Source organism: Cibotium barometz, chromosome 13, assembly GCF_041138505.1.
Source record: "Cibotium barometz isolate CiBa-2024 chromosome 13, ASM4113850v1, whole genome shotgun sequence".
Classification (NCBI taxonomy): Eukaryota; Viridiplantae; Streptophyta; class Polypodiopsida; order Cyatheales; family Cibotiaceae; genus Cibotium; species Cibotium barometz.
Window position 1 is genome coordinate 49,919,823 of NC_141058.1, and position 24,203 is coordinate 49,944,025.

At 44.3% G+C, this 24,203-nt stretch overlaps 1 protein-coding gene across 3 annotated transcripts in view; it reads right to left on the minus strand.

Annotated features, from left to right (window-relative positions):
- Window positions 1–2,201: 2,201 nt before the first annotated feature.
- Window positions 2,202–24,203, minus strand: part of SOX (sulfite oxidase) — a 43,886-nt gene continuing 21,884 nt past the window's right edge. For 2 of the 3 annotated variants that reach the window (XM_086807653.1, XM_086807654.1), the window contains exons 3-13: window positions 8,345–8,460; window positions 8,168–8,230; window positions 8,040–8,076; window positions 7,845–7,926; window positions 7,530–7,648; window positions 7,184–7,279; window positions 6,979–7,089; window positions 6,693–6,794; window positions 6,549–6,599; window positions 6,187–6,411; window positions 2,202–2,586 (exon numbers count right to left, since the gene is read on the minus strand). In XM_086807653.1, the coding sequence (XP_086663779.1) occupies window positions 2,458–2,586; window positions 6,187–6,411; window positions 6,549–6,599; window positions 6,693–6,794; window positions 6,979–7,089; window positions 7,184–7,279; window positions 7,530–7,648; window positions 7,845–7,926; window positions 8,040–8,076; window positions 8,168–8,230; window positions 8,345–8,460 (1,131 nt within the window). In that variant the 3' untranslated portion in view covers window positions 2,202–2,457. The remainder of the gene's footprint in view (window positions 2,587–6,186; window positions 6,412–6,548; window positions 6,600–6,692; window positions 6,795–6,978; window positions 7,090–7,183; window positions 7,280–7,529; window positions 7,649–7,844; window positions 7,927–8,039; window positions 8,077–8,167; window positions 8,231–8,344; window positions 8,461–24,203) is intronic. The other variant, XM_086807655.1, reaches the window with a different exon arrangement.

A 24,203-nucleotide genomic window follows, 5' to 3' on the forward strand; every position in this document is an offset into this window, starting at 1 on the left:
TCAATGTTGAGTGCCCAAGAAGAAGTTATGTGCCAAAATACCCTGCCAAGCTAGTCTAAATGCCACAAATCAGTGGCTAGTCCTAAATGCAAAAGAGGAGGATGCATCAAAATCCAAAAATACTTAACAATGGGTGACCAAGAAGCTACTCGAGGTGCAAAAACCAAAGATGCCCAAGGACAAGTTATGTGCCAAAATACCTTGCCAAGCTAGTCCTAAATGCCACAAATCAATGGTTGTCATCTAGATAGTCAAAGCAAGAAGTCTAGGGACAAGGCATTGCACAAGGGTTTGTCAACTCAAAGGCAAGCGTAGGTGCTAAGGGTAGTGCAAGTAAGACACATGTAATTGGCTACCAAAGCCAAGGTTGCAATCAAATGATGAAGGTTCCTCATCCACGATCCCACATGTAACGCCCATTAAGTAACATACTTCCAAGAGCATCGACAATTTAGGAAGCATGGTTGCAAGTACCCTCACAACTGGAGAATAAAGAACTATTGCTAGACATTGATCTAAATTGTGGAGTTAGGTTAAAATCTCTCTGAAAATATTGCCCTAGCTCTATTGCATTGCAAGCATGTCCGTCCCATCAAAATTGTTCATGAGAAACCCACTCTTCCAAGAGTTCAAGGGACTTGATGGCACATCCGCATCTGAAGTGAAAGGACTTAATTTGATACTAAAGTTTCAATGCATTAGGCCTTGAGAAGACTATTAGACAAGTAATCATTACAATGGAGGGTTGCACTACACTCATTAACGTCAAGAGCAAAGCAAACCAGGGACCTACATGATTGGATATCATAGAAGGGTAGCCAACATAAACTTGAGGAGGGAAACCTTGGATGGTACCTCAAAGGGTAGACATGACTCCTCCACTAGCCTTAAAGGTACAACGTTCATCCTAAAAACACTCATTCCACATCACCTTGCGTTACCCTTGTCTTGGCCTCAGATTGTCACAAAATCCATACCTTAGGAGCCACTCAATCACAGGCATAGGCCACCACTTTGATGCCCTTTCAAAGCCTTGAAGTGATTGAAACCAACCCAAAAAGACCACTCAAATCTAAGCCTCAAGGATCATACTCTCCTGTTCTGAGAGCCATCTTCAAAATTCCTTAAGACCTTCCAACTTAAGCCTTAGAAGCTGACTTCTTAATGATAACAAGGTCACCCCTTCCAAGGTGACAATGAATAAGCTGACTTGTATGGGGTTGATATTGGTTCACTTCAAATCCAAAGGCAAAGTGGATGTTATGACCAAAGCTACAACAAAAAGGAGCACCAACCCGTCCACAAACACTACTAGAACTAACTAGAGGAACCTACTCCAAGAAACAAACTAAACAAAACCCTACTACTTCCGGTTATGATGATAAAAAAATAGTCAAGCAAGTAGAACCATAAGAATCTTCCATGGAAATACAAAAATTGCCTGTATTTTGCCCTCAATCTCAAAGTTACATCATTAGGGCGCATTATTCTCCATTTCAAATCTGCCCAAATGTTTTAGCATTGAGAGCCTTCAAATAAAATGATTCATCATTAAGGGGCAATATTCTCCATTTCAAATCTGCCCAAAAGTTTTACCATTGAGAAACTTAACGAGTAAAATGATCAGAAAACGAAATACTTTGTTAAAAGAAAGAGCCAATCCAATGATAAACCACTTGCAAAGTCATATAAATAGAGACCCTTGTTTAACATCAATGTGCATACGTTGGCCTGCCCATTAATCTATAGAGACACGAGTGTGTATAGGTGGTAAGAATGCAGGTCTACCTTGAAGTGAGGGCTATTCAGGTAAAAAAAGACAAAGCACATTGACTTTAGTTCTCTTGACACTAGAAAATAGTGTCGATTTGCTTTTGTAATCCATGCACATCAATCCAAAGAGATCCACCCTAACTTCAAGAGTTTTAAAAAACAGATACATCATTGCAAAAAGATCCACCCATATCTCAACATTTGAAGGGAAGACCAGACACGTGATCTCTTATCTTCGCGTACTGTCTAAAAGGTCAGAGGTTGGAGGCCAGTTGGAACAGGTTGGAGAGTGGTGAAGAACTGAATACCTTACGGAAAAAGGACTTGCCATTAATTTACCATGCTAGTGAGTGCTTAAAAACAGCTCTAAATAAGCTCAAAAGACTTTAAAGTAAAAATTGTGAAAAAGAGCTGCAGTAACAAATTGATTACAAAAAAGAGAGATACTTAGATGAATCCAGGAACATGCCCAAATTCACCTTATAAGAAAGTGCAATTTATAACCTCATCATGGTAGTCATCCACAAGACAATTGATTTACAAAAGAGAGATTCCAACTATTTTGATCTCAACCAAGAGAGGCTTAAGTGGCAAAAAGAAAAACTAAGCTTGCCTTCTTATTCTATGATCTGGTTTTAGAAATCACAGGCACTTACAAGTGTTAAACTTTTTCAAGCCAAGTGTCTACAGATTTGAAAGCAAACTTTCTGGTATCACATTGACATGAACCTGATGCCAAGAGTTGTTTAACACACCCCTAAGATTCCAGACGCTCTCCACACTTTCGGGTTGGACATTAGCAGCACTGTCAACCTGTACAGCCAAAAGTAGTTAAATTGAAGAATTACAGGTTTCACCAAAGAAAGAAGAAAATATTGCAGAAAGATTTGTTTTGCATCAGCCTGTTTTCACTACTGCTTTCTTTTGATTTGAATAGCTGAAACTTTTTCACAAGTTCTTGGAAGCCCATAACCTAGGCGGAATTCTCTAGTCTCTACATATTTTCCACTTTGCTCATACTAGAGTGTTTTAGCCTCTCCTGCCCTTGCCGAGTGGCAGCCATGGTTCACTCGATTTGGTGAACTCTGGTGCTTTGGTCAAGAAAAATTAGTGATGGTGAGTCGGCATTAATTTTGGGGTTGGGATTAGACAAGATTCTGCATGATGGTGCTTTGTTACACATAGGATGATTAATTTGGGACTTAGGCCATTGCGGCGGCTGGCTTCTGGCATGTAAGTGCTCACCCACATGGCAACAGCTGAGCTTGTCAAACATTGTGTGGGTTGGGTACACTTGGTCATTCCTGGGCAGATTCTCAACAGAAATTAAGGTGAAGTTCACTGAAGAAGGCTGGCATGCTTTAATCTTCAATGTGTTTAAGGCTCCAAACAGAAACTCAAGAGATCTTAGAGAGCTATTGTGCCGTTCGTTGCAATTGGTTGACATTTTGGACAAGTGTGGAGTCACCTAAAACCCCCGATTTAAATGTTGGTACATGCAGTAAGTATCTCATTGTTCCTATTAAAAGTTCCTGACTGGGAGCCTTCACGGATAGCACCCCCTCTTTTTTGGGAGTGGTAGCCCTCCAGAAAACTGAATTGGAACAAATGGTCTGGCTGCAAGGGCAGGCCCACAGTGATCACAGACACAGGTAGTGTGCCGGAGACACCGCCTACAATGCCACAGCTGTCGCACCAGTTTGGCGGTGGACCACAGTGAAATGGAAGAAATTGTGATGCTATGAAGCAGGAAATGGTACCGCAACAGCCACCCACCCAGGAGTCACCTCAACACTGCTTAAATGCCAAGTCCATGAAGCAGGCATAACGTGGCTCCTATTGAAAGTTTCCAACCCCAAGCTTTTGACTTTGCAGATCTGCCTTTCCCACCCATAAGCCACCACCTTTTTTGGAGGGTGGTCCTCCCAACCCTCCAGAAAACCAAATTAAAACATGAGGCCCGGTGGCAAGATTGGCTCAGCTACAAGAGCATCCTGATGGAGGGGACCTGGCGACCCACAAGCAGGCAGCGGACTGAAGACACCACCCATGATGCCACAACCATGGGGACACAATTTGGCAGAATGGATCCCTATTGAACAAAAAGACAACCCTTTTTCTTTTGCAGGCATCACAACAGCCTAGCATAGTTCATGGGCCCTCTGTCTCCACACCAACAGACCAGCCAAGCCACGTGTGGAGCCAAACACACACCCCCCCCCCTCCCCCCAAAAAAAGCCCTTCCTCTCTCTTCCTCTTTGAATCTTTGAATCAAGAAGAGACTGAATTCAAGGTGGATGGAAAAAAAACACAGGTTTGTTGACTTGGGCAAGGCATTTGAAACCATCCCTTGGGCCCCCTTAATCAGTACATTGCAGCATGGAGGCGAACAAGGGGCCCTAACGTTCATTCCCACTCAAATGTGGAATTGAAGAGACAAATAGATGCCTTGCATGTCTTATGTGACAGTACAGCCTCGCCTTAGTAAAATTGAGGCAATGATCTTCAATAGTAGCAATAAATCTCTATGAAATGACTCCCCCATGATTGTAAGTGAGAAAGTGGAGAGTGAAAATTTACATGTGATAAAATATCAAGCCTGTTTTGGATCGTGGTTGGCACAAGGATGTGTCACATCACCATCTGTCCTACAGTGCTACTACGCGGACATTCATCTTCATCTGGCCTTAAGCATGTTGTGAGTCCTAGTCCAAGGGACAGATCGCTAGGTGCGAGGTAGTTCGTTAGGGTTTGGTCCGGTCGTGCCTGTGCCACAAGTCTTTGTAACCCTCTTTGCAAGATGTTATAATATTAGACCCATTGGTGGTCAGGTGTCTAGGAAGGCTAAGTAAGTGTCAAGTCCTGTCTGGCCATGTGTGAAAGCCATGCACTTATATGGTTACTAATAATGGTCATTTTTGGGGCCATGGCTGTGGACAGCCCATGGGCACCCTTCAAGGTGGACAAGATTGGGACAGTGGACCAAAAGGAGGACTAAGCTGGTGGTCACTCTGAAAACCAAAACCGGGAAAATTTCCCATGCCCGCAAAGCGCGGGCGATTCCACCTTTTTGAATTTTCTTAACGGATTTTTTTTTAACAAGATCAATTTTCAAAATGACACATCTATTGATTAAAGGACACACCTCTACGTCCAAAAGACATAACTATTCATTCAAGAGTCACAACACCCTTTCATCAGGGATGTGCCTCTTCATTTGTACCTCTTCGGGCCCTATTTAACAAGGCCTTGTGTCTCAATGCAAACAACTCAGCTTTCCGCTCTCTAATTATCTTTAGTTCTTGTATTCAATTTTAATTATGTCTTAATAGAGTAGGAAGTTCTCACGCCCAGTTTGGGACGAGTCAGCCAAGGTCCCAAACTAAGCGTCTTATCTAAAGTGATGTAACAGCACACCTTTTGCCTAGCCTGTTGGATTCCAATATATATGGCTGACCTGAGGCCTAAGAGATCATCTTGTGATAGCAATCATCTTGTGGGTTTTACTCCCAGCAGAGAAGCTTGTAGAGTTGTACTCTCAGCAATCAGGTCAAGCTTGTGCAGAGGGTTCTCAGCCCAATAACACACATTATCATCGGTTCATCATCATCAAAACACAGTTTGTGTTTCAGGCCGGCCAGCAGGTATAAACAAGGGTGGCTATAGGGCAGCTAAACGCACAGACGTAGGGCGCCAAAATCAGCCCCCAATTGAGGTCCAATTCTGTCCCAGAGGGTCCAGTCATTGTACCTCTTCATTCTCTTGCAATAAATCAAGCAAATACACTGGCCAGCGGTGGGGGGCCTTGAGAGGGTAGTTGGGACCCAATACTCTGTCTTTGCATATCTTCTAAACCCTAATCTCTGTGCATATTCGGTTTTCAGCAAGTGTGATTGCATCGTTAAGAAATGCTTCGACATAGGTGCATGTTACAGGATGTGTTCTGTAAATCCTTCAAAGCGGATTCTACTATTTGCTGACAGCCATTTGTTAGGCACCTTTTTGTGAAGAGGATACCATCATTTATATAGACAGGTTGCATATTATGATGGTAACTGCAGCAAACCTTCTATTCCACATCACGCCATCCTTAACCTGCCCCTCAGCAATATGTTACTCACCCAATGTGCCTCTAAAGAATAAAATATAGCAGATCACACCCCATCCTCAATGCCAAACTGCTCTTCGGGCCAAGGTGCCATGTATAAGGCATTCCTAAACTTCATGGCAGAAATGCTATCCCTAGCTATAAAGCTTAGCCTACTCGAGTTGTAATTTTGTCCTAAACCATTCAAAGCTGAGAAAAACTGTTGATAAAACCCTTACTGGTTTTTCCTTTAACACAGGAGTTGAAGCAAAGAAAAAATCAGGTCAAATGTGGCTACTGTAGAATCAAGAGTGTTTGAAACATACAGTTTTTGCTATTATGTGGGTTGGTGATCTCAATTGCACTGCAAGCTCCCAAAGCACCCAAGCCCACTTGTCATGATGTTCATCATCATCAGGAATGTAACGTTCACCTTGCTTGTGCCATTGGACAAGCTTGGCTTCAGTCCATGTTTTGCCTCCGTCCACGGATACGTCAACCCTCTCTATGCCACGCCCTCCACCAGACAGAGCATAGCCTTGCACTGTAATCTACGACACAAAATGAACGTGTCACGCTCTGCAACCTCTAAAACCATTGGTGAGTCTTGTTCAACATTAAATTCGTGTGACTTGAATACATCGTTCTCATGAGAGTTCAAAACTTCAAACCCTAACAAAAAGTCTACCTTGCTTCCCTTTTCCACATATGCTCCATCCTCGGGACGGCATATTGCACACTGACAGTGCCAAGGTCATAGTTTGTTAGAAATGCACATATACACAAACACAAAATGTGTGCAATGCAAACACGTCATTGCCTAACTCTTCACCTGCACTGGGAAGTCCATAAGTGGTCTTCGTGATTCCCAGTTGATATTGTCCCAGTCCACAGAAGGAGGAAACATCTTGTAATCTCTTTGCATAAAAAAACCCTGCTTCCAGCACCCAAAAAATACTCAGAAGCTCAGGCAGCATGGGGGCGAGAGGAGGGAAAAGAGGGAGTTTTTTTTGGGAACTGGGGTGTGTTGGGAAGGGGGGGGGGTCAGGGTGTGTGTGTGTGTGTGTGTGCGTACAAACTATCACAACAGAAAGCATTTGAAAAACTTAAAAGCCAACCTGACACTCCTCAGCAATCACATAAATGCCCTTTAGCCACTTGACGGAGCGAGCCCCGATGACTCCCGGCACTACTGCACGCAAAGGAAAACCATGATCTCGATTGAGTTCCTGCAGAAACCAATCCGGGCAAATCAGTAAACTTGCAATGGAACATCGGCATAAAATGATTAGGTTGGAAGGTTAGTAAATAAAAAATACACACCTGGCCATTCATCTCATAAGCCAGAATCACATCAGCCTCGGGACTTGTAGCTTGTAATAGAGGTATGGATGCCTTGTAAGGGCCACCATTCTCCTCCTGTAGATAATAGAAACCTTATTAAGCTCTATGCCCAACACATGGCCTTGCAGAAACACCTCTACTCCTCATTATTCACGACTAAGCTCATCTGGTAACCTTGGCATCATATTTAAGGCATGCATTCTGTGCTAATTAAAGTAGAACTACAAGGTGTGCGCTTGTATGTGTGTGTGTCTGCATGTGTGTGTATGTGGAAGGCTGCCAAGAATGGAAAAAGCACTCTTCACGTACAAAAAAGTGTACCAACCTTGCATTTGTCGACACTAACAAACTCCACATGCTTGCCTCCAGCTGTAGAAACCTTCGTATAGTGAGGTATGCCCACCAAATTTAAAACATCCGACAGCCGGGCTCCACCCCATACACCTGTAAAAACATTAAAGCAGATACGTATATTGAAATAATAGATTCTTATGTTGCATGGAGTCTAGTATATTTCCATGCATGCAATAATAGATTCTTATGTTGCATGGAGTCTAGTATATTTCCATGCATGCAATATTCAGCAAATATGCATTTGCCATGACAGGCCAAAACATAATGAGAAAGATGCAATCAATACCGTTTCCAAGAGCTGCAATACCCCATCCCACACCTTTTACTTTCCGCGTCAAGCTCATGGCTGTTCTTCTATTACCTGCACACTGCCTTTGTGTCCCCACTACTCAAAACATGCAGCATCACATTTTTTAATTGAAAACTAGCAGCTCAAATGCTTATCTGATGCAAGAGGGCACTAAGAAACATAGCAACTAACCTGCAAAGTTGCCACGACAGTATGTTTCGGAAGTTTTCTGTTCGAAAATAAGATCATGTGATCAATTTAGGATTTAAAAAAATAAACAACCATTGCAGAAGGAACAAAAATATTGGTCTTCTTCTCACTTTATTGCCTCCATAGACAAGGCAATGGGGTTCAGGGCCACCCCACCAACCTTGAGATGATACCTGCAGAGCATAAAAAGAAATATAAGTTGTCTATAGCTATTATGGAAGTGAAAAAGACATTAAAAAATGGCTTCAAAAAATTGTATCAAGTGCATCAAAAAGAGAGTAGAATACAATGAATATTCTTCAAGTACTGGGACAGGACCATGATTGCGCTTATAGAACATATCCACTGAAGTCACATAAGATGCTGCCAATTCAGATGGAGGCGGCTCCGCATTGAAAGGTTCCTGGTTAGCAATGTAAAATATGTAAGCAAGCATCTCTCTTTCTCTCTCTCTCTCTCTCTCTCTCAGTTCTTCCATGGCTCAGTATATCCACGGTACCATTGTATTGCTTGTGGTCTCATAGACCCTTGGGGTCTTTCGTAGATGTTAATCACTTTCTTTCTCTCTCTCCCCTTGACATGGCGGCTTTGCGTTCTATTTTGGAGGAGGATGGTGTCATTGAATGACCACACATTGTCACCATGTCACATCACATGAATGGATACTTTTGCTTATGTAGCACAGTTTTTTCTTTTTCATGGTTCAGTATTCATCATGGATACATTGTACTCTACTTTTTTGGTCTCATAGACCCTCTAGGTCTTTTGAAGACATTAATCTCTCTCTCTCTCTCTCTCTCTCTCTCTCACACACACACACACACACGTATCTAGCCCACCTATGCACAAAAACTCTTATCACGTACCCAACCAGCCACCCCTCACAACCCACCACCGGATCTCTGTTCCACTTCATATTGACCCTCTTCATTCTTTCCAATGTCACTACATATTGACCCTCTTCATTGTTTCCACTGTAGCTTAAAGTCCGAAATGGGCGTGTCCACGATCACGAGTGGCTACTGGCAGAGCACATTGCACATGCATGTGACACCCTTGCCCCTCTATTGGCACAGCCCTTTGCCATGGCTTCCCACCCTCTTGGTCAACTAATAACACCACAAACATCCTCAAACCCACGGATGCATCCAACCCAAGTAACTACAAGACTATTATGATTGGCCACACTCGTCAAGCTTTATGGGTTTGTCCTAGGCCGAGCTTAGCTCCATGTCGGAGACACATGAATATAAGGCTACATGGCAAGTAGTATTCCTAAGGACCTACTCTACATTGGAGCACATCTTCATCTTGAGGGCTATAATCAAGGAGAACATATGTTACCATTTGGTCCAAAACTCCTTTTCTAATGAATGGTGTCCAGTGAGAGTAGAGAGCTTAGCTAAGTGAATGGTATGTTAAGTTGTCAAATGTTTAAAAGATTTGTTAATGTGAACACAGTCGTGAGAAAGCCCCATCATTTGTCCTAGGCTCGTCACACCAAGACACTGTAGAATATGAATGGAAGAATTAATTAGGGTTTCATGTGGGAGACATACACAGAGAAGAAGGGGGAGAGAGAGAGAGAGAGAGAGAGAGTTGTGGGGATAAGTCAACTCAAGTATGAGTGTGTGACTCCCCTATCACACATGTATATTGCACTAGTACACATAGTGCACTTAGTACATTAAAAGTACTAAGTGTACTATGTACTATAACTTATGGACTTGTACACACTACAAGGGTGGGCATAATGCCTTTACCCCAACAACCTCCCACTTAAAGGCAAAGTGCCCTTAAGTAAAGGAAAAGAAAAATCAGCATGTACATGATAATATACAAGGCCATATCAAGGCTGAAACTGGCCTCATCCAATGCCCATCAAGTGTCTGCAATGAGCAAACCGCTCCGGAGGCAAACTCTTTGTCAACTGATCAGCCGGGTTGTCATCCGTATGAATCTTAACAAGCTGAATTTACTTGTTCTCTATCACCTCTCTGATGAAGTGATACTTCACATCCACATGCTTCGTCTTTGCATGAAAGACAGGGTTCTTTGCCAATTGGATGGCGCTCTGACTGTCACAATGCAACAATGGAATATCCCCTGTATAGCCCAAATCAACCACTAACCGAGATAGCCATAATGCCTCCTTGCAAGCCTCTGTGGCTGCAATATACTCGGCCTCTGTAGTAGATAAGGCAGTGCACTTCTGCATCCTGGATATCCATGACACAGCACCTCCTGTGAATGTAAACACATAACCGGTAGTAGACTTCCGATTATCTGGATGACCGGCATAATCCGAATCCGTGTAACCATGCACTAATGCATCCTGTTTGCCAAAGCAAATGCACATATCCTGTGTGCCCTTCAGGTATCTCATGACATCTTTCACTGCTTCCCAATGCTTCTTGCCAGGGTTGGCCATGTATCTAGAAACCACTCCCACTGCAAATGCAATGTCCGGCCTAGTAGCAACCATGGCATACATGAGACTGCTACAAGCTGAAGCATACGGAATCTTGGCCATATCAGCCCTACCACTATCTGACTGTGGGCTGTCCATAGCATTGAGTTTCACATATGGAGGCAAAGGAGTACTAGTCTTCTTCCCCCCCGTCCATATTGAACCTCTGCAAAACTTTGCCAATGTATTCCTTCTGAGACAAATACAACACATGCTGATTTCTGTCCCGAAGTATCCGCATACCCAAAATGTGATTTGCATCACCCAAATCCTTCATATCAAAGGTTTGATGCAGCCTCTTCTTTAAGGTATCCATCTCTTTACGAGATTTCCCGGCAATTAACATATCATCAACATACAAGATGAGGATCAATAGACTGCCATCCAAAGCTTTCTTGGTGTATAAGCAGTGATCTATGTCACTTCTCCTGAAGTCCTGGGATTTCATGAATGTATCAAATTTATGATACCATTCCCTTGGTGCCTGTTTGAGCCCATAAAGACTCTTTTTCAGCTTGCATACAAGCTTCTCCTTTCCATTTACTGCAGTGGTCATTTTGACCACTGGAGAGAAGATCTCATCAAAGTCCACACCATATTCCTGCTTGAAGCCCTTAGCCACTAACCTGGCTTTGTATCTTGGCTTTGCATCAGGTGCAACTTTGAGCCTGTAAACCCACTTGCATGGCAACACCTTCTTGCCTGTAGGCAAATGCACCAACTTCCATGTTCCATTTTTGTGCAGAGAATCCATCTCTGACTTCATGGCACGCTCCCAAAGAGCCTTGTCTGCCCTCTGTAAAGCCTCCTTATAACATGAGGGCTTCCCACAGTCAGTGAGCATCAAGTAGTCAACCCCTGGAACAAACCTGTCAGGGGCTCTGGAGGGTCTTGTGGACCTCCGTACCCAATGACCATCATTTGCAGGTTGCTCCCCAGCCTGCATATCACCAATTGGTGGCTCCTGTTCCATGCCATAAGGCTGAAATATCATGCCCGGTATTTCCTCTAACTGTGGTATATCCAAAGGGATATCTTCTGCCATCTCTGGCTGTCCATTTGGACCATTTTCAGCACCATTTAAGGGCTGGTTTTGCTACTGTAATGGCTGATTTACAACCCTTGGTTGTTGTCCATGATGTCCATCATCATCAAAGATGACTCTGCCAGGCTCCTGTTGCCTTGCAGGCTCCTTATACATGCATGTTTCATAAAAAATGACATCATTGCTGCGTATAATCTTTCTATTCACGGGATCCCAAGGTCTATACCCCATTTCACCTCTGTCACCATATCCTAGGAATATGCATTTGTGAGACTTAGGATCAAGTTTGGTGCGCATTTCCCTGCGTATGTGCACGTACGCAACGCAACCAAACACTCTCAAGTGCTTGTATGACGGAGGCTTCCCTGTCCATACTTCCTCGAGCACTTTCCCACCAAGCCTCGTGTTAGGTGACCTGTTTATAAGGTGAACGGCTGTCATAACAGCTTCAGCCCAAAAACCATGAGGTAATGCAGCATGTGACAACATAGAACGGACCTTCTCCTGAATGGTCCTGTTCATCCTCTCTGTTGTCCCGTTTTGTGGAGGATCATAAGGAGTAGAGAGCTCCCTCTTGATGCCTTTAGCATCACAAAAGTCCTGAAACTGTTTGGACATATACTCTCCACCATTGTCGGAACGCAAAGCCTTCAGTGTTTTGCCAGTTTGATTCTCAACAAGAGCAACAAACTTCTCAAACACTGAGAATGCATCACTCTTCAAACGAAGAGGATAGACCCACACCTTGCGTGTGGCATCATCAATAAAAGACACAAAATATTTTGCCCCTCCCAAAGAAAGCTGAGGCATCTCACATACATCTGTATGCACAAGCTCTAACTGAGCATCTTTCTGTCCAAGAGCTTTCTTGTGGGGGCACTGGAGTTGCCTGCCATATATACAATGCTCACAAAACTGAAAACTTGAAAACTTTAGAGAAGACAAGTAACCAAAACGAGACAATTGCTCCATTCCTTTGACACTCATGTGTCCCAACCGGCTATGCCACATAGAGATTTCCGGCAGCTCGGTTGCATTTACATTAGCATGGTGACAAACACCTGCATGCATGAAGTAAAGAGTGTCCACCTTAGAGCCTCTGGCAACAACCAGTGAGCCCTTACTAATCTTCCACTTTCCACGACCAAATGTGGTAACATAATCAGCATCATCAAGCTGTCCAGTAGAAAGCAGGTTCTTCTTGATCTGAGGCACATGCCTGACATCATGGAGCATAAGCTGTGAGCCATCTGAAAACACAAGCCTCACATCACCTCTGCCAAGAATCTTGCATGCATGGTTGTCACCCAAATAAACTACTCCTTCATTGCCAGCAGTATACCTGACAAACAAGTCTCTGCAACCTGTGACATGAAAGGAGGCACCTGAATCAATGATCCATGAGTGCATACCATGACCATCTCCTGTAAGAAGTGAATGGGCATCAAGTGAAGACGTGAATAGGACCTCATCCTCACTGTCACCTGCATGTGACACATTGATTTCTTCAATCTTGACTCCACTTTTGCCCTTTGGCTTTACATCTTTGGCTTCATCTTTGTCTTTGTCTTTGCCTTTTCCCTTTCCTTTTGATCATTTTTCCATTTGTAGCATTGCTTTTTGATGTGTCCCTTCTTGCCACAATAATGGCATTCCAAGTCCTTTTTGGAGCGGGACTTGCTCCTTCCCCGTTCTTGCCTTTTTCCCTTTTGCTCGGATCTCCCACGTGCATTCATTGCATTGGACTTTCAAACAGAATTGTTCTTCTTGTTCATCTCTTCTTGAAGAAGAGCACCCTCAACATCTGCATATGACAGCATAGCATTCGAATTGCTAGTGGCTGTCCTGAATGTGTCCCAACTCTCTGGCAAAGTGCATAAGAGAAAGGTGGCTTTGAACTCATCGTCCATTGCCAACTTTTGATTTATAACTTGGCTGACAATACCATTAAACTCATTTAGATGGGCTGCCATAGACGCCCCTTCCTTCATCTGAAGACCTATGAGTTTCTTCAACCAATACACTTTGCTTGAGGTACTTTGCTGGGCATACAAGTCCTGCAATCTCTGCCACATTCCCCAAGCTGTCTTCTCTTCACGAATGCTGAAAAGTAAAGAGTCTGACACAGACAACATGATAGTAGATCTTGCCAGCTCATCCATATCTTCCCACTCTTCAGCAGTAAGAGAAGCGGGCATTACACCCCTTTCTTTGATAGGCTTGTGCTGCTTCTTTTGGAGCAACACATTATAGCACTGGGTTTGCCAAATATCATAGTTATGTGAGCCTTCAAGCTTCTTGATGTGAAGCAATGAAGAGCTCTCACCTGTGGTTGCCATAGCAATATGCAACCTGTCAATGCCTGACTCCCTGCAAAATGTGCAAACACTGCACCAAAAGCACACAAAGTGCTCACAGTTGTTCTCCCAAAGTTTATCTCCCACTGCGGAAGCACAAATGCAACTCTACTCCCACTGTATGTGATGAAATCACCAAAATCTGGTTGCTGCAGATTTAGGACAGCAACTTAAATGTGCTCTGTTGCCCTTCCAGAGTACTGTACAGCAGTACTAAAGTGCTCACCAATGATGTACCAAATCTGTACGGGCAAGTACAGCAGCTGAAAATGAGATTTTTGCTCACTCAAATCAATGTGCAGCCATGCCAAAACTTGTACAAAGCTGTACCAAATCTGTACCAGCAGGTACAGTAGCAATAAATGCTCTCCTGGCTGTTCAAATGAGTGAAAATCAGACTTTTACAGTCCCGATCACTGCATACAACAGTCCCGAACAGAAATTGGGCAAAAGCCCCTTGACTGCAAGCTGATTTCTGAGGATTCAAGGCATAAAAGTCTTGCCTGCTGCTTTGCCAAGCTCAACAAGCATAAAATCTTGAAAAACCCCTTGATTTAAGATCAATTTCTGATCATACACGGTACATTAACGCACATGAATGCATCCAGAGTCTTCGCAATGCTTCCCCCTGGCCACATATACATCCAGTACATAAAAGCCCCTTGATTTACAGGCACATTGAGTGCTTGACAGGCATCAACACGTTGCCCAAAGCATCAAATGTGATTGCCTGCATGCAAATCAATCCAATTGGCACAAAAGCCCTTTGATCTGCACTGCAAATTTGTTGCAATTTTGCCCGAATGTGCGATTTCTCACATCATACAGCATGTATGAATGCTTAATTGCACAATTACATCAAAAGCCCCAAATTTTGACATCCAATTTCCTGCAAATTGACTCTGATTGTGACCAATGTCACCCAATTTTGCCAATTTTGCTCAAAATTTGAGCAATTTGGCACCTGTACCTGCTCAATTGATGATTGTACCTGCTCAATTGCAAATCCCAAAAAAAAATTGAAGCATGTACCTCTGAAAATTTCTGTTGCAGAAAGGGGGGTTGTGCTGATTTCTGTTGCAGAAAAAAAAGTAGCGATTTGCTGATGGGCTTTTGCAGGCTGCACTAAAGAGTTTAGGTGCAGCTTGTTGTTGACGTGGTGGAGGAGATTGAGAGCAGACGTGCAGAGGCAGATTCCAGGTGGCGCAGATTTCAGGTGGCGGCAACGTCTAGGCGAAGGCCCATGGAGGTCCTGTCACCGGTTTCCGACTATCGATGAGCTACAAGCTCTTGCGGACATCGCTGAGCAGGCATAGAGGTCGGACCGCATCGCTGCATGCTCTCAGGCTCGACGAAGCCAACGCTTTTCTAGCGCCGCCTCTTACTACACGTAACGCCGTTTGTTGACGCCAGTTGAACCTCCGCCTAGTGGCTTTACGCCTTGTGGCCAGGCGTCTAACGCCCAACGTTCACACAGCCTTACGCCTTGTGGGCCAACGCCTGCTGCAAGATGCTCACGCTGCCTACGACTTGGCTGAAGAAGCGAGGCAACCAAGGCTACCAGGTCTGCACAGCAGCACACAGGAGTCCGTACAGCACATGAGGTCGTTTTGCAGCTCTTCTACGCCGATTTCCAGCTCTGCACCCTTGAGAACAAAACCCTAAAACCAGGGCTCTGATACCAGAGTGGGAAGAGGGAGAGGATCAAGATTGCTCTGATACCAGTTGAATGGGAGAATTAATTAGGGTTTCATGTGGGAGACATACACAGAGAAGAAGGGAGAGAGAGAGAGAGAGAGTTGTGGGGATAAGTCAACTCAAGTATGAGTGTGTGACTCCCCTATCACACATGTATATTGCACTAGTACACATAGTGCACTTAGTACATTAAAAGTACTAAGTGTACTATGTACTATAACTTATGGGCTTGTACACACTACAAGGGTGGGCATAATGCCTTTACCCCAACAGAATACAATACATTGAAGGCTATGGTGGATCAGAGAGAAACATGGCTATGGCTATGAGAGAGAGAGAGAGAGAGAGAGAGAGAGAGAGAGATCACGTCTCAAAATGAGAGTGACATAATGATTAAAATGCTTTCATAATTATCATTGAGACGAGTGCCTTCAAATAGACTATACATGATGCTAATACAACTTAAAATTTGTGAGTGGATGGCTCCATGATTCTCTCCACCTTTTCCCCTAAATCAGCTCCTTGATTCTAGGAGAGGCAGATGCTCCTTTGACTTTTGCCTTGTGGTTACTTTCTAGATTTATCCACTCTCTTTTACAAGAGTGTGTACCCATGTCCTTATGCTTTTGTACTTGGATAAGGCTTGTTCTCCAACACTCCCCCTCAAGCATATTACCCTAGTGTACACTTCATTTGGATTAATCTATGCTTATGACATAGTTTCACTACAAGTTGTCTAATTCTGTCCTTGGAGTAGAGTTGATGGCAGTCAAGCCATCTCCTTCGTAGTAGACCTTTCAAAGGCCCATGAGTCTTCATACTCTACAAAGGTTGCATCTTCTTTGTAGGTTTCTTCTTCTTCATGTGTGACATTGGCTTGTGCTTTCTTGTGAAAGCAGTCCTTCTCATTGTGGTTGTTTTCCCCACAATGTTTGCGAGGCTTCTTGGCATTGCAGTCCTTCTCTGCATGATTGTTCCTACCACAAATGGAACTTTTTTTACATTTGGAAGTTGTTCTTTGTGAAGGAGTTGTTCCCCTCCTGCTGCTTTGGTCTTGATCTTCCTTTCTTCTTCCTTGGAGGAGGTTATGAACCCTTCCAATGTAAGGTTTGGTAGGCTCGTCAGTGTGGTGATGAGGTTCTCATAAAGCTCTTCAGGCATAGAGTTTATGAGCGTCCACATCTTCTTCCACATTAGATTTAACTTTTAAGACCTCCAAGTTGGTTCATTAAGAACTTCATCCTATTCACATCAGCATCAAAGCTCTCATGTGGTTGCATTACAAGACCATAGACCTCTATCTGCAAAGAAACTTTAGAGTTCCTTGCATGAGCCCCAAAAAGCTTGTTCAACTTTTCATATTTTTCTTTGGAGGTTGGGAGATTTGCAACATGCTTTAAAATTACCAGAGTCCTAGGACTATGAAGCCAAAGGTTCTTTGATTTCTCAAGGTCCATGCTTTCTAGGTGCATCTTCATTCTTAGGCATCTTCTCTTCCCGTGGTCTGGTTGCTGCTGTGTGTGTGAAGAAAACAGGCCGTACAGAGCTGTACGATTGCAGGTACAAGTATACGACTGTAGGTACAGGTGGCGCTGACAGGAAATCGTACAGTAGGTACTGGCGGCCGCTGTTGCAGGCGGCTGCAGTTGCAGTTTCAGGTAGCGCAGGCGGGTACAGCTGCAGGCACAGTCCTGTACGACTGCTGGTACAGTGTACGGACAGGACAGGAGCAGGCAGCGCTGGACAGAACAGGTGCAAGCTGCGTTGACAGATACAGTCACCAGGCGACTGCTGTTGGGTACTGACTAGTACAGTACAGGCACCTGTGGAAATTGTACGGACAGGTACAGTAGTGTTCCACTGACTTGTACGGGCAGGTACAGCTGGTGGCAGATCTGTTCAGACCTGAACAGTAGAGAACAGTGCATCTCCAGCTGCAGGCTAAGCTATCCCAGAGTTATCTGATACATCAGACAAGTGGGTGCAAGAAGGCAAGTACAGATTGGTACGATTGGCTTCGCAAGTGCAGAACCACGAGCTGATTTGGTAAGCTCTGAACTTGTCCATCCATCTTTCTTTCCATTGGCTTATGTCTGCTGCAGAGTTGTTGCTATCTGGCCCCTTCTGAGAGGAGGGGTATGGCAGATTGAAAGGGTGGAAACAGAGATTGGACAGTGGATGTATGTTTATGCTGAATTGTGAAACCATGTACATGGGATATGCCAGATGTGTGCTCAAGGCTGCCCTGTTGAATGGTCTTGGCTGATCAGAGGGAAACACGGAGTGTTGCACAGATCTGTGTGTGAATCCTCTGTGCTAAGAGGTATTGTGGGTTGCCAGATTGGACATACAGGTGTACTCTCCTGGCTGGTTTTGTTATACTCAGCTTTACATCTTTTTGAAATTGAATAAAGAAATACCGAAAGGGGCACCAAGCTTTGGGGCCAACAGGTGTCGTTCTCTTTTCAGATTTGGGGCACTCTAGCTCCAATCACATTTGTTTTTATATCTGGACTACAAGTGAAAGGGTGACTGCTAGTCTACCGCACTTTGGTTTCTACCAGAGGCTGGTTTCAAGGTTCCGTCCCCGAGACCTATCATCAACTTTCTTAAGGGGGTGAGCTCGTGGTTGACTCGAGGAAAGTCATCGCTGAAAAATTCAACAACATGTCTGATACAGAAGATGAGTACTTTTATCATGAAGAGGAAGAGCAAGAGACCTCTCCTGAGAGAAATGCATCTGAGGATATTCTTGCAGGAGAACAGGCTGCAGATGATGAGCATTATGAGGATGTAACACGGCCAAAGGATGTGCCTAGTAAAGAGGATGATGATGCTCAGTTTAAAGATCGTTTGGCTAGTGTTATGGATGTGTTTATGCAGCTCACACAAAGTGAGAAGTTTGCTGAATTTATGAGATCCCGTACAGAGCCCGAAAAGAAGGAGGAGGAGGTGCGTTCTAAGAACCTTCCTCAGGGTCATAGTGGTGCCATCCCACAGGATCCATCTTTTGGACAGTTTCCGAACATGCAGCATGCTTATGGTGCTAACTCTCAGAGTTCCTTCTTTGGACAGCCATCTATTCCTCAGCAGACTATGCATCCAGGTTATTTTGGTGGTGGCTCTGTGTTTCAATCTATGACTGGGGGTTATCCTCAGGGAGGCATGGGTATGCCAGGGCCTTTTGGAGCTAATTTTCAGCCTGGAATGCAGGGGAATATGTATGGTGGTATGCAGTCCGGAATGCAAGGAAACATGTTTGGGGGCATGCAACCTGGAATGCAAGCAAATATGTATGGTGGTATGCAGCCCGGTATGCATAATGGAATGTTTGGAAACATGGCTGGAATGTATGGCATGCCAGGTGTGGGAATGGGTAATGTTGACCCTATGATGGGCATGAATGTTGGGGGCAGCAATCTTGCGAAGCCACTTCCATACGATAATCTAACGCCTATGGGAAAGGCGAAGGATTATAAGGAAGGGGGAGCTGCAGTGAAATTTGATACATTCAGTGGGGCCAAAGATAAGTTAAAGGCACTCACCTTTTTACAGCAGTTTGATGCTGCTTTTTCTGGTGGTAATTACACGGAGTCCTCTAAGGTGAGGAAAGCTGCCACTTTTCTCAAAGGTAATGCATTGCAATGGTGGTCTACTCTTCTTCTGCAGGGCATAGCACCAACTACTTGGGTACAATTTAAACAGGTTTTCTCTTCCGTATGGCTCACATCTACGTTTGAGGTGGATGTAATGACTGCATGGCACAAGTTGGATGCTTCAAAATGTGAAAAATTGGAAGATTATAATAAGAAGTTTTGGGAAGCTTTACTCCCAGTTACTTCTTACCGTGCAGTGCCTTTGTCTGAGCAGGTAGAGAAGTATTGTTGTGGGCTGCCCAAGGAGGTGCGCGACTATTGTATTAAGACTCGAGTAACGAACATGTCACAGATGATTGAGAATGCTATGACAGCTAATGCGACTCACTGGAGTCTCATCTGGGTTTAAAGGCAGTAAGAACTCAAGCAAGAAAGCTGAAAAATCTGGGCATGCTTCGCGTGATGCTAAAGGGTCCACAGAGACGCGGTATAAGAAGTTGCCAATGCCCAAGAGAACTTCTGAGGAAAGACAGGCTTTGAGAGATGCTCGAAAATGTTTTTACTGTACAGAAGAGGGACATTTGTCTTTTAATTGTCCCAAGAGAAAGTCCCAAAAGGACTCTGAAAAAAAAGGAGAGCCCAAGTCAAAGAAACCAAAACCTTCTGCAGGGTTAGTTCCTGATCTCGTTGGGGAACAGCCAGGTGGTGAAGAGACAGAGTTGTGCAGGGCATGGGGCAAAGTGAGAGATCAGAATGCCTTGATATTCTTTGACACAGGTGCTAGAGCCAACTTTATTTCATCAGATTTGGCTGGCCGATTGGGGATTCGTGCAGAGGAGATGGGGCCGTTATATGAGGCTAACATGGCTTGTCCAGGGTATGTAGAACCCGTTACTCCTATCATTGGGAAGCTCAGGCCTCATTTGCAGGGTTATGTGGACAGCGAAGAGTTTTTCATCATGCCTCTTGATGGCTGTGATGTTTTGTTGGGTATGCCATGGTGCCACAGAGTACATGCGGTGGTGGACACATACAATAGGAAGATCACTCTGACTCATAGAGGGAAAGAACATGCTTTGGATGTAAAACTTAAAGGGGAATCTGTTCCTATTGTATCAGCTTCGGCCATTTCATCAGTAATGAAAAAGCATCTTTCCGCGTACTTGATTTATGTAAAGGATGCACAAGATGATGAGTCTAAGTCTAATTTGTCTACGTTAGATAAGGACAGGACTGATTTCTTATGTGGGTTCCAAGATTGTTTTTCCGAGTCATTGCCAGGGAAACTTCCTCCGGAGAGGCCTAAAGATCATGCCATTGATCTAATTCCTGGTAGTACTCCACCAAATAGACCGCCGTACCGTGTTAGTGCAGCCCAACAAGAAGAAATCATGAGTCAGGTGCAGGAGCTTTTGAATAAAGGGTTGATACAGCCTAGCTCATCACCCTTTTGCTCACCTGTACTCTTAGTGCAAAAGAAGGATGGTTCTTGGCGCGTGTGTATTGATTACAGGGCGCTGAACAAGGACACCATCAAGAATCGATTCCCCATTCCGAGGATCGATGACATTTTGGACCGCTTACACGGCTCCACAGTCTTTAGTCGTATTGACTTGAAAAGCGGGTACCATCAAATACGTATTAGACCCGAGGATGTACATAAGACAGCATTCCGAACCACGTTTGGGTTGTATGAACTCTTGGTTATGCCCTTTGGTTTGACAAATGCACCTGCCACATTTAACAGAATGATGGACTGGATTTTCAGGCCTCATAGAGCGTTTGTGGACACATTCTTTGATGATATGATTGTGCATTCACAAACTGAGGAAGAGCATAGAAGGCATTTGGCCATTGTGTTTGCAGAACTCAGGAACCATCGGTTGGTTATTAATGGCAAGAAGAGTGAGTTTTTCTTGCAAGAGATACACTTCTTGGGGCATATTGTGTCTAAGCATGGAGTCCGTATGGATCCAACGAAGGTGGAAGCAATTCTTAATTGGCCAGATTGTCTCTGCAGTTTCACTTGCTTATCATCATGAGCTTGATGAAATGAAAGAGCAGTATGCCCATGATGAGGACTTTGGCAGGGTGTATGATCAGATGTCTGAGGGTCAGCGGCATGAGCACTATACTCTCAGAGATGGATTTTTATTGATGCATGGCAGACTGTGTGTTACCAGGCCATTGCGACTCAAGGTTATGATTGAAAGTCATGCTCCACCGTATGCAGGTCATAGAGGTATTGACGCCACGGTAAAAGCAGTGGAGACTTTCTTTTATTGGCCAACCTTGAGAAGCGATGTTGATGCCTTTGTTAGGCAATGCATCGTATGTCAAAAGGTAAAGTTTGACCGTCAAAAGACACCAAGGTTATTACAGCCTTTACCTATTCCAGATAGACCTTGGGAGAGCATTGCCATGGATTTTATATTTGATCTTCCACGGACACAAACGGGCAATGATGGCATTTGGACTATCATATGCAGGTTCAGTAAGCAGGCTCATTTCATTCCCGTGCGTAAGACGATCAAAGTGGATCATATGGTGAAGTTGTTCATGGCGAACATCTTCAAGTATCATGGATTGCCTACGTCTATCATTAGTGACCGTGATCCACGGATGGCGAGTTTGTTCTGGAGAGGGTTGTTTGACAACATGGGTACAACTCTCAAGTTTTCATCGTCATTTCATCCACAAACAGATGGTCAGTCAGAAGAGGCTAACTCTACAGTGTTGGATCTTCTCAAGTGTTATGTGTCAGAGCACAAGCAACAATGGGAAAAGTATCTTCCTTTGGTGGAGTTTGCATATAACAACACTGTCCATACCTCGACGGGCAAGGCGCCTTTTGAGATTGTGGAAGGAGGGAAGAAGGTACCACCCATTTTGCATACAAAGGATAAGATCTTTGAGGCTGATCAGTAAGTGGAAAACATGGATGAAGCTTATCGGAGAGTTAAGTTGGTACTCCAGAAAACTCAACAGAAGCAAAAGAAAGCAGCAGACCGTCACAGACGTGCATTAGAGTTTGCATTGGGTGATTGGGTTCTTTTGCGATTTGGAAAGGCTAGACTCAAGAAGATGAAGGGTAAAGAGCGCTTATTCCCTAAGTTGAGCATGCATTATTATGGGCCTTTTCAGGTATTGGAAAAGATTGGTGAGGTAGCCTATCGTTTGAAGCTACCAGATCACTGGAAGATTCACAATGCTTTTCACGTGAGTCTCCTTAGACCTTTCCGTGGGGATGTGCCTGAGCATGTATCAGATGAGGCTCAGCCAGAAGTTGAGGAACTTGATGAGGTTCTTATTCCAGAGCAGATATTGACACATAAGGAAAGAAAGGTACGAGGTAAAGTTTCCCGTCGCTATCTTGTGAAGTTCAAGAACTATTCACCGATGGATGCGAAGTGGATGGAGGAAGGTGACTTAACAGATTCACCTCAGGTTTTGCAGCTTTATCTCGATGCCTTTGAGTTAGAGTCGACTCTTGTTGTGGCTCATTCAGGTTCAGCAGAGCATGGGTCTGGAGCATTACCTGATGCTCAAGAGGGGGGTAGCACCTCCACTCCCTTGATACAGACAGGCTCAGATGACATCTAGAGGTCGCTTGGTGCAGATTTTGTCTCACCCGAAGGTACTGATGGCTGACAATACATCTGTTTATGGGACTTCTATGATATATGTGTACTAGTCACTTTGGATATTGTGGTTGTGTATGGTTCATAGTGGTATACAACTTGGACTATTACTAGTTTGCAGTGAATGATGTTACATGTGCATGGCTTAGAGAGATTGGGACGCTGATCTTGCCATATTGTATATTTCACTTTGGATATTTTGCTGTATCACCAGAATGCAATCGAGGACGCTTGCCATTTTTCAAGAGGGGGGTATGTCATGGCCCTGTGAAAATGGAACAGCACAAGTGTGGGCATGGTGGTTGCTGAGCAAAAAATATTAAATGATTCACATTTGGGGTGCCCGGACAGAGATAATGATGTATGGACATTTCCAGGTGTGAAGGGGGGAACTAGAACATTGATATTTTAATGTTTTATTTATGGTTGCCCCTAGGCCTTAGTGGCCCCTAGGAAACTTTAATGTTTATTAAAGTTGGGGCCCTAGGACATTTTTGGAGAGAGGCCACTCCACTTTTGGAGTTGCATGCCTCTCTCATCTCTCTCTCTCTCTAGCTTTTTGGAAGGCGTGTAACCTACGTGCAAGAAACAAGCGTGGAGAGGAGGGGAAGCAAGTCGACTGCTACAGAGAGGTCTGGTTGCTACTGTGTGTGAAGAAAACAGGCCGTACAGAGCTGTACGACTACAGGTACAAGTGTACGACTGTAGGTACAGGTGGCGCTGACAGGAAATCGTACAGTAGGTACTGGCGGCGGCTGTTGCAGGCGCCTGCAGTTGCAGTTTCAGGCAACGCAGGTGGGTACAGCTGCAGGCACAGTCCTGTACGACTGCTGGTACAGTGTACTGACAGGACAGGAGCAGGCGGTGCTGGACAGAACAGGTGCAAGCTGCGTTGACAGATACAGTCACCAGGCGACTGCTGTTGGGTACTGACTAGTACAGTACAGGCACCTGTGGAAACTGTACGGACAGGTACAGTAGTGTTCCACTGACCTGTACGGGCAGGTACAGCTGGTGGCAGATCTGTTCAGACCTGAACAGTAGAGAACAGTACATCTCCAGCTGCAGGCTAAGCTATCCCAGAGTTATCTGATACATCAAACAAGTGGTTGCAAGAAGGCAAGTACAGATTGGTACGATTGGCTTCGCAAGTGCAGAACCACGAGCTGATTTGGTAAGCTCTGAACTTGTCCATCTATCTTTCTTTCCATTGGCTTATGTCTGCTGCAGAGTTGTTGCTATCTGGCCCCTTGTGAGAGGAGGGGTATGGCAGATTGAAAGGGTGGAAACAGAGATTGGACAGTGGATGTATGTTTATGCTGAATTGTGAAACCATGTA